Source organism: Hyperoodon ampullatus (genome assembly GCF_949752795.1).
Source record: "Hyperoodon ampullatus genome assembly, chromosome: 3".
Classification (NCBI taxonomy): domain Eukaryota; kingdom Metazoa; phylum Chordata; class Mammalia; order Artiodactyla; family Ziphiidae; genus Hyperoodon; species Hyperoodon ampullatus.
In genome coordinates, this window is record NC_136916.1 from 72,127,569 (window position 1) to 72,142,134 (window position 14,566).

Sequence of the window (14,566 nt, forward strand, 5' to 3'; positions counted from 1 at the left end):
AAGCATTCTCTGTTCTCCCACATCACCATTTCTTCATGTGCTTACTTTCATATTTATTGCTTTGTACCTGGCACTATAGCTTTATATATACTTTTTATTTCCCTACTATAAATTTGCTTCTCAAAGAAATTCTAGATTTACTGAGTCATTGTGATTTTATTCTCTAGAACATATTTGACTGACTTAAGTTTTCTGCCCCACTATTGCTTTGTTTAACAAATGGCTTAAGTTTACTAACAAGATAAAGTAACACTATTTTCCTTTATGTTGTCCTTCTCACAGGCTGTGGTTTTTAAGTCCTGTTTTCTTAATTCTAATAAGTAAATATTCCTTTACCTTCCCCATTTTGTAGTCTCTAATAATAATCCTTTTACATAGTTTATGCTTGAAGATGTCCACACATATACAAATATATGTATATGTATATTACACACACACACATCTGCATGCTAGAATTAAATATTTACCTTTCAAAGTCATGATTATGCAGAGATTTTAAAGATGTGGGAAATACCCCTGCTCTAATGTTAGGTAAACAGAAGACTGAATTTTATAAACCAAGAACAAAAAGAAAACATCTGTAGCTGTGAAGAAGTCTGGACAAGGTGTACCAGGTGAAATTATAAGTGAAATGATATGTATTTGTAATTTTCTTCTTTATAACTTTTCTGTATTTTCCATATTCTTCTACGAATATAGGTGGCATATAATTTTAGATATCATCTCCCCACCTGAATATGAGACTTTTGTGGTATATTCTCATCCATGTGCACTCACACCCTCTGGAACTCACTCCATTTTGGGGAGAGTGGTACCCCCAGGCAGAGGCAGCAGATTTCCTCTCCGTGATGGGCACATACCTTCCTTCCACTGACGTGTTTTAGCTCCATTCAGAGAATACATGAATTGACTACTCCATCTGCAATCATCAAGTGTGAATTACATGCCCAATTTAATAGCAAAAAAGTTAAGCTATCTTAAAAGAAGGAAGCAGTAAGGGCAAAAATGACTGTGTTTACATTTTTATTCTCACCCCAGGCACATGGGCAAGATCCAGACTTAATATAACAAAATAGAATTGTAACGTCTGTTTAAAGTTGAAAATTGTGCAATTTGATTTCATTTTATGCAATTACATTTCATTTTAAATAATAGAATTAAACACTAAGAACAGAAGACTAACTCATTAAAGAAATTTAGATTTACTACTTAATTAGTAAATCTGTAGGGAAATAAAAGCACCACAGCATGATGACTCCACAAATACAAACAGAGCTTTGGGTCACACAGCCTGGGGGGCACGTGCTATTAGGGGCTCTGCATTCTTGTCCGGATCCCTTAATATCCATGCCTCACTTTCTTACCTTGAAACTGGGGCGATAATAGCAATACATTGTGCTACTCTAATTAGATATGTTAATGCAGGTGAAGCACTTAACACAGTCCCTAGCCCAGACCAGCAACTCTTATGATCAGCACTGTTTTAGTCATTGGTGACAGTGGTAGTGGATGGTGGTATTATTATTTGGAAGACCAGACTTGGATTAAAAACCATAAGAAAGTTGCTATCATAACACAATTTCACTTATTCTATAGTTTCATGACATCAGCCCAGTACACAGTAATTATAGCCAGCTTCTGGTCGAAACTTGGACTGTGTATTTATTCCATATTTATACTTTTGAACTTATAAATTATTTTAGAACATACATATATTTTCAGCCTTGTCAAGGGAAGTTTTATTGATTACTGTGGGTAAGTGATGGGAGAATAAAAGAATAAATTATCTTTAAAGGCATCTCAAATTGCTTTACAAGCAGTAATGTATGTACAGACACTCCCAAGCCACAGAACTCCTGAGTAGATTTGATTTAAACCTTATTTCTAAATGATATTCATCTACAATGCAATCCTATGTAATTTGGTGGGACAGTTTAGACAATTTCATAAAAGATAGTAATTAAAATAATGAGTGGAGTGCTTAATATGGCTTTCGAAATGTGATGTCCAGTAAATAGCCAGAGTCAGTGAGTCATTGAAAGGTCCCCATCTCTTGTTTTTCAGCTTGACCATCTCGGCAGAGTGCCCAATGCAACTTGAAGACTTCCCGATGGATGCCCATGCCTGCCCTCTGAAATTTGGCAGCTGTAAGTTATTTTCACAAGTAAGAATCATGGATATATTTTGGGGGTTATGTCCCCCAAAGACAGAGACGCATTTAGGTTCTATATGTGAGTAAGAATGAGATGAGCTGCAGTCTGCTTGGGAAGGCTGGAGAGTATTGTGGGACACACACCAGGCTGGTTTCCTTGCTTGTAACTGAGAATGCAAGTGGAGGCACTTGCCCGTTAGGGTATGCTCCTCAGGAAGCAGTTCCCTACCCCTAGACCTGCACCAGGCAATTCTTTCTTGTCTTCACTTCTCAGATTGCAGGTCACCTCCTCCAACAGGCCTTAATGACCCAATTTCGGTTACCCACCTGATAACTCCTTATTGCATGGTAGTTATTGCTATGCTGAGTCATTTCTTCTCAGATGTTCCATATGAACATTTGATTATTTATATGTGGGTTATTTAATTTTTAAACAGTTTGGGGATTTTCCTGTTATCTTTCTGTTACTGATTTCTAGTTTAATTCCATTATAGTCAGAGGACACCCTCCATATGGTTTCAACTTTCTTTACATTTATGGGGGTTTATTTCATGACTCAGAATAGGATTCATTTTGATATTTGTTCTGTGAACACTTGAAAGTCATGTGTACTTTGCAGTTGCTTGGTGGAATGCTCTACAAGTATTGATTAGATCCTGTTGATTATGGTGTTGTGAGTTCTATGTTGTTTGCTGATTTTCTGTCTACATCAATTGTTGAGAAAGAGGTGCTGAAATCTCTGACTGTAATTGTGCAGTTGACTATTTCTACTTTCAATTCAGTGGGTTTTTTGTTTCATGTATTTCTCAGGTGTTATTTGGTGTATACACATTCAGGATTATAATTTCTTGTGGATGAATTAACCCTTTATGATTGCATAATGTTCGTATCTGTCTCTGGTAATTTTCTTTGCTCTGAATTCTACTTTACCTGAAATCCATATGGCCACTCTTTCTTTCTTTAATTAATATTTGAATGATGTATATATTTCCATATGTTTACTCTAAGCATCATTACGTTAAAATGAGCTTCTTGCAGATGGTGTATAGTTGGGTCATTTTTTTTTTTTTTTTTTTTTTGCGTTATGTGGGCCTCTCACTGTCGTGGCCTCTCCCGTTGCGGAGCACAGGCTCCGGACGCACAGGCCCAGCGGCCATGGCTCACGGGCCCAGCCGCTCCGCGGCATGTGGGATCTTCCCAGACCGGGGCACGAACCCGTGTCCCCTGCATCGGCAGGCGGACTCTCAACCACTGCGCCACCAGGGAAGCCCTGGGTCATATTTTTTAATTCACTTTGCCAGTCTTTATTTTCAATTGGTGTATTTTCATAATTTACATTTTATGGAACTATTGGTATGTTACGACTGAAGTCTGTCATTTTATTTGATTTTTTGGTCTTCCATTCTCTATGTTTTCCATTTCTCTATTTTCTTTTTCCTGACTCCCTGTGGGTTAGCTGAACATTTATTATGATGCCATTTTTATTTATTTACAGTGTTTTTGTGTATATCTTCTTGTACATCTTTTATTTTAATTTTATTTATTTATTTTTGTCTGTGCTGGGTCTTTGTTCCTGCACACGGGCTTTTCTCTAGTTGCGGCAAGTGGGGGCTGCTCTTCATTGCGGTGCACGGGCACGGGCTTCTCACTGCAGTGGCTTCTCTTGTTGTGGACCATGGGCTCTAGGTTCTAGGCTTCAGTAGTTATGGCACATGGGCTCAGTAGTTGTGGCTCGCGGGCTCTAGAGCGCAGGCTCAGTAGTTGTGGTGCATGGGCTTAGTTGCCCCGCGGCATGTGGGATCTTAGTTCCCTGACCAGGGATCGAACCCATGTCCCCTGCATTGTAACAGATTCTTTACCACTGGACCACCAGGGAAGTCCCTAGCCATTCTTTTGGGATAGATTGCTGGCAATAAATTCTCTTAGTTTTTCTTCATCTGAAAATACCTTGATTTCTCCCTTCATACCTGAAGAACATTTTTAATGAATATAAGATCCTGTTCTGACAGTTCTTGTGGCATTTGAAAAATGTGCTACTTTGCTGTTGCCGCCATGGTTTCTGATGAGGAATCTGCTGTAATTCAAACCATATTCTCTTTATAGGTGAGATATCTTTTCTCTCTCTCTATTTATTTATTTATTTATTTTTGCAGTACACGGGACTCTCACTGTTGTGGCCTCTCCCGTTGCGGAGCATAGGCTCCAGACGCGCAGGCTCAGTGGCCATGGCTCACGGGCCTAGCCGCTCCGCGGCATGTGGGATCTTCCCGGATTGGGGCACAAACCCGTGTCCCCTGCATCGGCAGGCAGACTCTCAACCACTGCGCCACCAGGGAAGCCCTCTTTTCTCTCTTGTTGCTTTCAAGTTTTTTTCTTTGACTTTAGTTTCAGAAGTTTGACTATGATGTGTATTAGTGTGGATTTCTTTGGGTTTACTGATTTGGGATTTACTCAACTTCTTGAATCTATAGATTTTGGTCATATTTAGGACGTTTGACCAATTATTACTTTGAATACTTTTTCTGCCCCATCCCCTTTCTCGTCTTCTTTCCTGACTCAAATGACATGAATATTAGATCTTTTGTTGTATTCCCACAAGTACTGAGGCTCTTTTCACTTTTTTTCTATTACATCTGTGTATGGTCACAGGCCCCTCCAGATGGCTGTTCCCTTGTTCTCTGTATATCCCTTGCCTGACCAGTGCCTGCTTCACCTACACCCTACTCATATGACTGGCCTACATACTTGCCCCAGGCCCCAGCTAATGACTGTTCTAGCTTTAGATAAGAACTCTCCACTCTGCTTATCAAAGGGGTGGTGAGGGACAGACCCCTCTGCTGGTTTCCCTGGTAACCAATGAGGTAACCTGATACAATTTCCCCCTATAACTGGCAATATCTCCTTCCACCCCGGGAGCAAAGACAGCCTCATGTCCTGTCCGCCATCCGCTAAACATGGTGGGGTGTCACTCCAGGACCTTGCTTCAGAGGTGTAAGTTCCCCCATCCATTAAATTGTTGATGTTTCTGTCACTGGCTCTTTCTTCAGTCTTAAGGATGGGCAAGTAGAGGCCTTGTAGACCCACAGGGTGCAGCCCAACAATCTGTTTTTCAGATAACTTAATTTTGATTGTTCTATCTTTAATTTTACTGATTCTTTCTTTTGTCCCCTCCATCTTTCTGATGAACTCATTTACTGAGCTTCTTATTATGGTTATCGTTTTCTTTAATTTTATGTGTCAACTTGACTGGGCCACACGATGCCCAGACATTTGGTCAAACCTTATTGTAGGCATGCATGTGAGGATATTTTTGGATAAGATTAGCATTTAAATTGGTTGACTGAGTAAAGCAGATTGCCCTCTCTAATGTGGATGGGCCTTGTTCAATCAGTTGAAGACCTGAATAGAAAAGAAGGGCTGACCTTCCCATGGGTAAGAGGAAACTCCTCCTGCCCGATTGCCTTGAGCAGGAATGTTGGTCTTTTCCTTCCATGCAAACTGAAACAGCTCTTCTTGGGTCTGCAGCCTAACAGTTCTCAGACTGGAACTACACCATCAGTTCTCCTGGGTCTTCAACTTGCTGATTGAAGATCTTGGGACTTCTCAGCTCCCATTATTGCATGAGACAATGCCTTATAATAAACCATGTATGTATGTGTGTGTGTGTATAGATAGACACATATATATATACATATATATATGTAAATATATGTATATGTATATGTGTCTATATATAGAGAGAGAGACACACACACACATATATGTATATATATCCTATTGTTTCTGTTTCTCTGGAGAACCCTGACTAATACAGATTTTGGTTATGAGATGTGGGTGCTACTGTAGCAAATACCTGGAAATGTGGATGTGGCTTTAGAACTGGGTAATGGATAGAGGCTGGAGAGTTTTGTGGTACATGTTAGAAAAAGCCAAGATTGCTATGAAGGGACTGTTGGGTGAAACATGAACGTTAAAGGAGATACTGGTAAGGGCTCAGAAAGAAAAAAGGGAGCTAGAGAGAAACCTTTATTCTTCTTAGAGAATGCCCAAAGAATCATGAACAGAATGGTGGTTGAAACTTGGATGTTAAAGATCTTCTGGTGAGGTCTCAGACAGAAATGTGGGACAGATTATTGGAAAGTGGAGGAAAGATGCTGCTTGTTATGAACTGGCAAAGCACTTGACTACAATGTGTTCCAGTGTTTTGTGGAAGGTAGACCTTGTGAACAATGAAATTGGTTATTTAGTTGAGAAGATTTCTAAGGAAAGTGCTGGAGGAGTGGCTTGGTCCCTCTTGACAGCTTAATAGTAAAATGTGAAAGACAAGAGCTGAATTAAAGAAGGAATTGTTAAGACAAAACAAAAAATGAAAAAAAACCCAGAACTTAAAGATTTGGAAAATTCTCATACTCATATTGCAAAAAAAGAGGAAGTTTCTTCAGGAGAGAACACCAAATAAAAAGGTTACCCATGGTGTTACTGGCCATCTCAATAGAAGGCAGGAAGAAAGACCCCAAAGGCAATTCAGAGACCATCAGGGCTGCCAGTCCCACCCCAGGTGCAGAGTGCACAGGCCCAGGGGGCCAGACAGCCTCCAACTGGGCTTCAAAGGGCAGGGCTGCCACCTAGCAGAGCCCTGGGTGCCACGCCTTGCAGGGCAATGGGCATGAGGCTGCTGCCTCAGAACATTGAACCAAGGAGAATTATTCTCAAGCCTTAAGATCTAACGGAACTTGCCCTGCTAGGTTTTGGACTTGCTTGGGACTTGTCACTCCTTATTTCCTTCCACATTCTCCCTTTTGGAACGGGAATGTCTATCCTATACCCATCCCACCATTGTATTTTGGAAGCAAATAAGTTGTTTCACAAGTTCACAGCTGGAGAGGAATTTTGCCTCAGGATGAATTGAGTCTAGATGATATTTAGATGAGACTTTTGACCTTAGATGTTAGAGTTGATTCTTGGAATGAGTTAAGACTTTGGGGATACTGGGATGAAATGAATGTATTTTGCATGTGAGAAGGACATGAATTTTGTGGGGCCAGTGGTAGAACACTATTGACTGAATTATGTCCCCCCAAAATTCATATTTTGAAACCCTAATCTCTAATGTTACTGTATTTGAAAATAGAGCCTTTGTAATTAAAGTTAATTGAAGTCATAAAGGTAGAACCCTCATCTGGTAGGATTGATGCCTTTATAAGTAAAGGAAGAGAGAAATCTCTCTCTGTCTCCACATGTATGCAATGAAGAAAGGCCATGTGAGAACACAGTGAGAAGGCAGCCCTCTGTAAGCCAGGACAAGAGTCCTCACCAGAAATTGAATCTGCTAACATCTTGATCTTGGACTTTCCAGCCTCCAGAACTGTGAGAAAATAAATTTTGATTGTTTAAGCCAATCAGTCTATGGTATTTTGTTATGGTAGCCCAAGCAGACCAACTCAAGTGCTAAAACTTCTCTTTGTTTTTTTTTTTTCTCTCTTCTGTTTCTTTGCTGAGACTTTCTATTTTTTCACTTGTTTCAAGCATGTTTGTAATTGGTTGTTGCAACATCTTATGGTGGCTGCTTCAAAAATTCTTTTTTAAAAAGGATTTTTAAAAAGTAATTTTTTAAAAGGTAATTCTGACATCTCTGTCATATTTTCTTTGGCATCTATTGATTTTTTAAAAAATTCAGTTTGATCTTCCTGGTTGTTGTTAGGACACATGTTTTTTTTATTGGAACCTGAACATTTTGTGTATTATGTTATGACAATCTGGATTTTATTGAAACCTTCTATTTTAGCTAGATTTTTAAAGCCACTGCTCTGGCAGGGAAAGGTGCAGCACGGCCTCATTACTGCCAGGTGGGCTTCCCTTCAGCCTGCACTGACACGGGGGTGACTGGGCTCTTGCTCCTGCTGGGTGGACGCAGGACTCCGAGCTCTATACAGGTCTTCACTGACACTATGTGGGGTAGGGTGGACTTGGGGTGGCAGGAGTCTGAGCCTCCACTAAGCTTCCTGTGATGCAGCCCCAGCAAGGAGCAGGAGGACATGCTCCTGCTGATTAGGGTGGGAGTCCAGGCTCCCCACTTGGCCTCTAGCCCACTATGGAGAATTGGCATCAGTGCTGCCCAGCAAGGATGGAAGCCCCGCTCCCTCGCGTTGGACCTTCGCTGATACATGCTGAGTGTGAAAGCCTAGGCTCTCCACTCTCTTTGCTGGCCTGGGGTGGGGTAGGGCAACATCTTTTCTGTGGTATTTGACTGGAGTCGAGTGATATTTTCTGTCTTTATAGGCTGACCCTTTCCTGCTCCTTTCATGTGGTGTCCAGAGTTAGTAGTTGTTACCTACTAACAGCAACTCAGCCATTACTGGCAAGGAACTTCCTTCGATTCTGAGGGTTTCCTTTTATATTGCTTCTATAATTCCAAAGGAATTTGGGGGATTAGGAGAAATAAGTATGTGTGATGAGCCAAAAATTAAGTTGGATGTGAATAATTCATTTTTTTCAAACTATGATCTTCAAACACCATGGAGAGATAAAACATACATTTATTTGAGGGAAGTAGTATAATGGAAAGGGACTCTCACTAGGATTTATTTAAACCACTTACTGACATCGGATAGCTATGCACATCAGTAGTTGGGGCAAAGCCTTCAAAAGATCCCTAGGGCACCTCACTTGGGAATCACTGATTCATGTCTCTAAGAGGAAAATGAGTTGTATAACTTAAAATTATGCTACTCTTTGTACCTGAAAGTTATGCTCTTCATTTCATCAAAGGTAAAAACACTAAAAGTCAAGGATTGTTATTTTTTCATCATTAGTTAAATAAATTCAAGTCAATGTGATATTCAGATTTAATGGCAATGGTGTGCCGGGCAGGAGCACAAAAGCAATTTTTGGTGAAAAAAAGTATGTGAGCTTTTAACCGTTCTTCATATCATCTCATATTCAACAACTCACCAGCTGCAGTTATATCATTTATCATATTCAAAGCTAAAGTATGCATCTGATAGGATCTTTTCATTTCAACATTCAACCAAACAAAACAAGATCAATTTATATATATATATATATATATATATATATATATATATATATATATATATAAATTTATTCACTTCTTGAACTCCATAGAGAGACAAAACCAATATAACCATTGCTTGAACTCAGTAGAGATATTGAACTCTCATGCCAAATTTCTTTTTATCTGCCTGATATTTGAAGACTGGTTTGAAATAGATGAGATCACTTATTTATATTTGCTCTTATTATCATTACTATGATATACAAGGCAGTTTAAAAGATTTTCCTGATATATCATGTTTGCATACAATTGATCAAGAGCTAGAAAACTGCATAAACTTCACCTTTCCTCAGCTTGTATGGTTTCAGCTCAGGACTTAATAGATTTAAGAGAAGAAATGCTATTCAATGAAGTGTTTTTCTTACTTGTCTTTCATCTTTTGGATTTACTAAAAATAGCTGCTTGGCCAAGTAGTTCACTTCTACCATCAGCATCGGAGCCTGCAGAGGCTAAATGTGATAGTATAATGAGTTTCAAATTACCCAATCCAACAGTTCTCTGCTATTAGGAGACAAAGCAATGCAAACAGTCATCATTATTCTAACGAGCCACATGCTCTGGCTTCTCTAATGCAGAGCTGGATTAACAGACATTCTGTTATTGCTATCTCCTCTCTCAAGAATTCAAACAGTTGTTGAAATTAGCTCTGACTTATAGAGGGATACTTCTCAGTACATAAGGAAATTCCTTAAATATAATGGCATGGCTTACATTTGGAAGCAAATGCTTAAACAAATCAAGACCATTTAGAAGAGAAAAAAACCAATTTTTTTGTTCATTTTATTTGTGAAATGGTGCCTTAAGTATTAGATTAAGTCATGAGAAAACATCTGGATTCATGAAAATATATTCTATATTAGACATGGACACTGTTTCGGTGGATCTCCAGTAGAGGGAATTTCAGGCCGTCAGGGGTAAATGTCCTGGGGGTAAGCTGTCAGCGCATTCAGACATGTGGGATTACAACTCCACTCCTGCCTTTGTCATGCCCAATACGGAGTGCCTCAGCTCACCTGTCGGTGGTCTAGAGTGCACGTTTCGGAGTGCCTGATGTGAGGTCTTAGAAATACATTGAAGTTTTGTCTGTGTTGTGCGTTAGTTAACCTTGATTACTATCTAACAGCTATGTCGGGTGTGCTCTGCACTCAGCACTCTGCTAGGTGCAGTGAGAAAAAGAAGCATGACCGGTGCTCAAGGAGCTGATGATGGACATGTTAGATAATCAGGTTAAAACCCTTGTGAAACTGAAGGCCATTAGGGGAACCTCCTCATGGGGGTCATATTTTGAACTGAGCCTGGAAGGATTTGGATAGAAGAAGGCATAATGGATATAAGGACAAAGCACAAATGACAGGTGATCAGTGAGTGGAGGACACCCTTTGGGCAAGTGACAGGACAGTGTTACAACCCAGATAGGAAGGGCCTTAAATCCCAAAGTGTAAAAGTAGTAGGCAGAGCAGTGATGTTGTGGAGTAAGGGGAGGATGTGCTGAAATCACTATTTTGGAAGTGAAACCAAGCACTTAGAATGCCATGAAGCAGTAGAAGTGATGAGAGCCGAGAGCAGGGTGGTGGCCGGTGTGACAAGTAGATTTTGAGATGGACTCTGGGCGTGTGTATAAGAGTCAAAGATGGCATCATGATTTTAAGACCAGGTGACTTGGAAGTAATTGGAAGGAGCTGCTGATTTGAATGTATAAAAAGCTAATCAGTTTATGAGAGGGTAAGAAAATACATGGAGGGATTTCCTCCTCATAGTCCCGGCCTTTGACCTGCCTCTCACTCTTCTTCACAAAGGAAGCAGCTTTTCTGCTGGGAGGGTGACAGTCCTTTGTCCTTCTTTCCTGATTTGGTCCCATGTAAGTCTATAGGCACAGAGAGCATGGTCTCTTGACTCTCCCTCAGACCAGCCGAGACAGTGACCCCAAGTAATTTTACAAGGACCTGACTGTGGGGTGGTGATGGGCCATGTGACTAGCAAATCTCAGGCTTCCAGTGTCGCTTCCTGGGTAACAGGGCAGCAGTGTTATCTGTTCATCTCCATCTGCAGAGAGCTGCACTCACTTCCCAGTTGATTCTGGGCAAGGAAAGTGGCCTGGCAAAGCCCCACTGATCTAATTGTTACCTGCTTAATTGAAAGCAGGGATACTGGTTATGCAATAGGCCATTAGAAATAATGTAACCACAGACATTTATATTTTACAAATTTTCTAATTTAGATTATGGAATCAATGTGTCAGGTACTGACTTGATTTTCAGCTCAAGAGACTGAGACTCGGTACCGTTGAGGATGGGCAGGTCACGCAGGTGATGGGTGGTGTCACCTGGGGCAGGTACTCTGCCCGTTCCCACCTCCAGTTTTAGAAGAGGGAGGAAGGCTGAGGACATGGGTGTCAGAGAACTGAAATCCTGTACGTTTTACAAATCACCAAAATTCCAATTACATCCTAACCTGCATTTCTAATGCCAAAGGCAGTGAATGCACAGAGTAAAAGAGGTTTCCTCACTGGTTACTGGCAGTTCCTGGGTGTCTATGCAGCCTGTCAGAAAAGACTAACCAGTGGTCCTCACACACGGGGTTTGCTTTTGACAGACAGTTAGAAAGTGAATTCATGTAGAAAGATCTTCTCATAAGACTGGATTTGACACCAAGCAAAACTTCTTTCCAGCCTATGGCTATGTTTCTTATAACTACTATTTATTTATAACTGTGTGTCAGGCATGAGCTAAATACTTGACATTCATGAATACACTTTACCCTTAAGCACCCCTAGGTTGTTTCCCTCAATCTGCAGATGAGGAAGTAGAGCTTTGAGCGTGAAGAGGTTGTCGAAGATCATCCCATAGTGAAGGTCAGATATGTTTCTCTCTTAGTTAGGCAAAAACTCATTGCTTCTAAAAGGCCTTGGAAATAAGGGGTTGATGTGCCATTGTGGCCTTTTATTCAGGATTTGCAGTGCCAGAAGTGGACAGACAGGAAGTGTCAACCCAGGGACAGAGCTGCTCTGAAAGCAGTGATGAATTCCCAAGTTAGTTGTGGATGAAAATGTTTCAAACCTTCTTGCCTGGCTCTGCTGATGTGTGGTTGGAGGAAGGCAAGCATTATGTTTCTGGAGCTCTAAATCATGACAGATGATGGCAGCATGGCAAACTTGATGGCCTTGTTTACTGTCGTCCCCAGATAAGAGATAGGCTGCCACACCTCTGACACACAGAGAAGAATTTTTTTTTTTTTGCGGTACACGGGCCTCTCACTGTTGTGGCCTCTCCCGTTGCGGAGCACAGGCTCTGGATGCGCAGGCTCAGTGGCCATGGCTCACGGGCCCAGCTGCTCTGTGGCATGTGGGATCCTCCCGGACCGGGGCACGAACCCATGTCCCCTGCATCGGCAGGCGGACTCTCAACCACTGCGCCACCAGGGAAGCCCCACACAGAGAAGAATTTAGTGTTGCTAAATGCCCAAGCAGAAAGGCACATGAGTGCCTCATTTATTCCCATCCTTAATTTGATGGCGAGAGCAGAACTCACGGTGTTGAACTGACGTGCCGGAGGCCGCGCTGCCTCTTGTTGCTGCTGTTACCAAGGCCATTAACATCATCAATATCAATAGGCCATTTAATATTTACAGTTTGAAAAACCAGAGGATATAAATTATTAATATACATTGTAGGTGACATTCATACATCACTCTGATTTCAAGTAATTTTTGTCTAGTTATAATTATTATTTTATTGAGTCCTTATGGTAAGATAAGTATTATTATCCACCCCCACCCCACCCCCCGCCAACAATGGAGAAGGAGGCTTGGAGGACTGGTGCCCAGCGAGCCTGCACGTAACAGAGCCAACCTCTCCCCTGCCACTGATCCCTGCAGGACAGACATGCTTCCCTGGTCAGTGCACCTCTTAGCCCCAGAGCTCAAGGACAGCCACCCCCAGTCCCACTGAGAAGAGTGATGCCCAGCCTGCAGTCAGGACCGTGTCCCCAGCAGTCCAGTCTGCACGCCTACCTCTGTGCCTCCACCACCCCACAGGTCCCACCTGCATCCCCACATTCTCAGTCGACGTCCCTCCAGGCCAGCCGAGGAAGCACCTGTCCCACTCTCCCAAATGCCTCATTCGTCCGGAAAGTCCTCCCTCTTCAGTGTGTTGGCAGCTCTGTGCCCTCTTTCCCCTCTTCCTTGGGGATGCTGGGCACTGAGTAGGTAGCTCCATGGGGGAGGGGGAGGGGGAGAGGGGAAGCATAGTTTTCTGTGCTCCGTACTCTTTTTTTTTTTTTCTTTTTTTATTGAGGTATCATTGACATATGACATTATTTCAGGTGTACAACATAATGATTTTTTTTACATAGTTTTACATCTATATTGGAGTATAATTGCTTTACAATGGTGTGTTAGCTTCTGCTTTATAACAAAGTGAATCAGTTATACATATACATACGCTCCCATATCTCTTCCCTCCTGCATCTTCCTCCCTCCCACCCTCCCTATCCCACCCCTCTAGGTGGTCACAAAGCACCGAGTTGATCTCCCTGTGCTATGCGGCTGCTTCCCACTAGCTATCTATTTTACGTTTGGTAGTGTATATATGTCCATGCCTCTCTCTCGCTTTGTCACAGCTTACCCTTCCCCCTCCCCATATCCTCAAGTCCATTCTCTAGTAGGTCTGTGTCTTTATTTCTGTCTTACCCCTAGGTTCTTCATGACATTTTTTTCCTTAGATTCCATATATATGTGTTAGCATACGATATTTGTCTTTCTCTTTCTGACTTACTTCACTCTGTATGACAGACTCTAGGTCCATCCACCTCACTACAAATAACTCAATTTCATTTCTTTTTATGGCTGAGTAATATTCCATTGTATATATGTGCCACATCTTCTTTATCCATTCATCCGATGATGGACACTTAGGTGGTTTCCATGTCCTGGCTATTATAAATAGAGCTCCAATGAACATTTTGGTACATGTCTCTTTTTGAATTATGGCTTTCTCAGGGTATACGCCCAGTAGTGGGATTGCTGGGTCATATGGTAGTTCTATTTGTAGTTTTTTAAGGAACCTCCATACTGTTCTCCATAGTGGCTCTATCAATTTACATTCCCACCAACAGTGCAAGAGGGTTCCCTTTTCTCCACACCCTCTACAGCATTTATTGTTTGTAGATTTTTTGATGATGGCCATTCTGACTGGTGTGAGATGATATCTCATTGTAGTTTTGATTTGCATTTCTCTAATGATTAATGATGTTGAGCATTCTTTCATCTGTTTGTTGGCAATCAGTATATCTTCTTTGGAGAAATGTCTATTTAGGTCTTCTGCCCATTTTTGGATTGGGTTG

General features: G+C 41.4%; 1 protein-coding gene across 1 annotated transcript in view; it reads left to right on the forward strand.

Annotated features, from left to right (window-relative positions):
* Positions 1 to 14,566, forward strand: part of GABRA5 (gamma-aminobutyric acid type A receptor subunit alpha5) — a gene marked incomplete at its 3' end in the record, with an annotated part of 100,751 nt that overhangs the window by 56,465 nt on the left and 29,720 nt on the right. Inside the window, exon 5 of the mRNA XM_079700806.1 lies at positions 2,065 to 2,147. Coding sequence (XP_079556932.1) covers positions 2,065 to 2,147 — 83 coding nt within the window. The remainder of the gene's footprint in view (positions 1 to 2,064; positions 2,148 to 14,566) is intronic.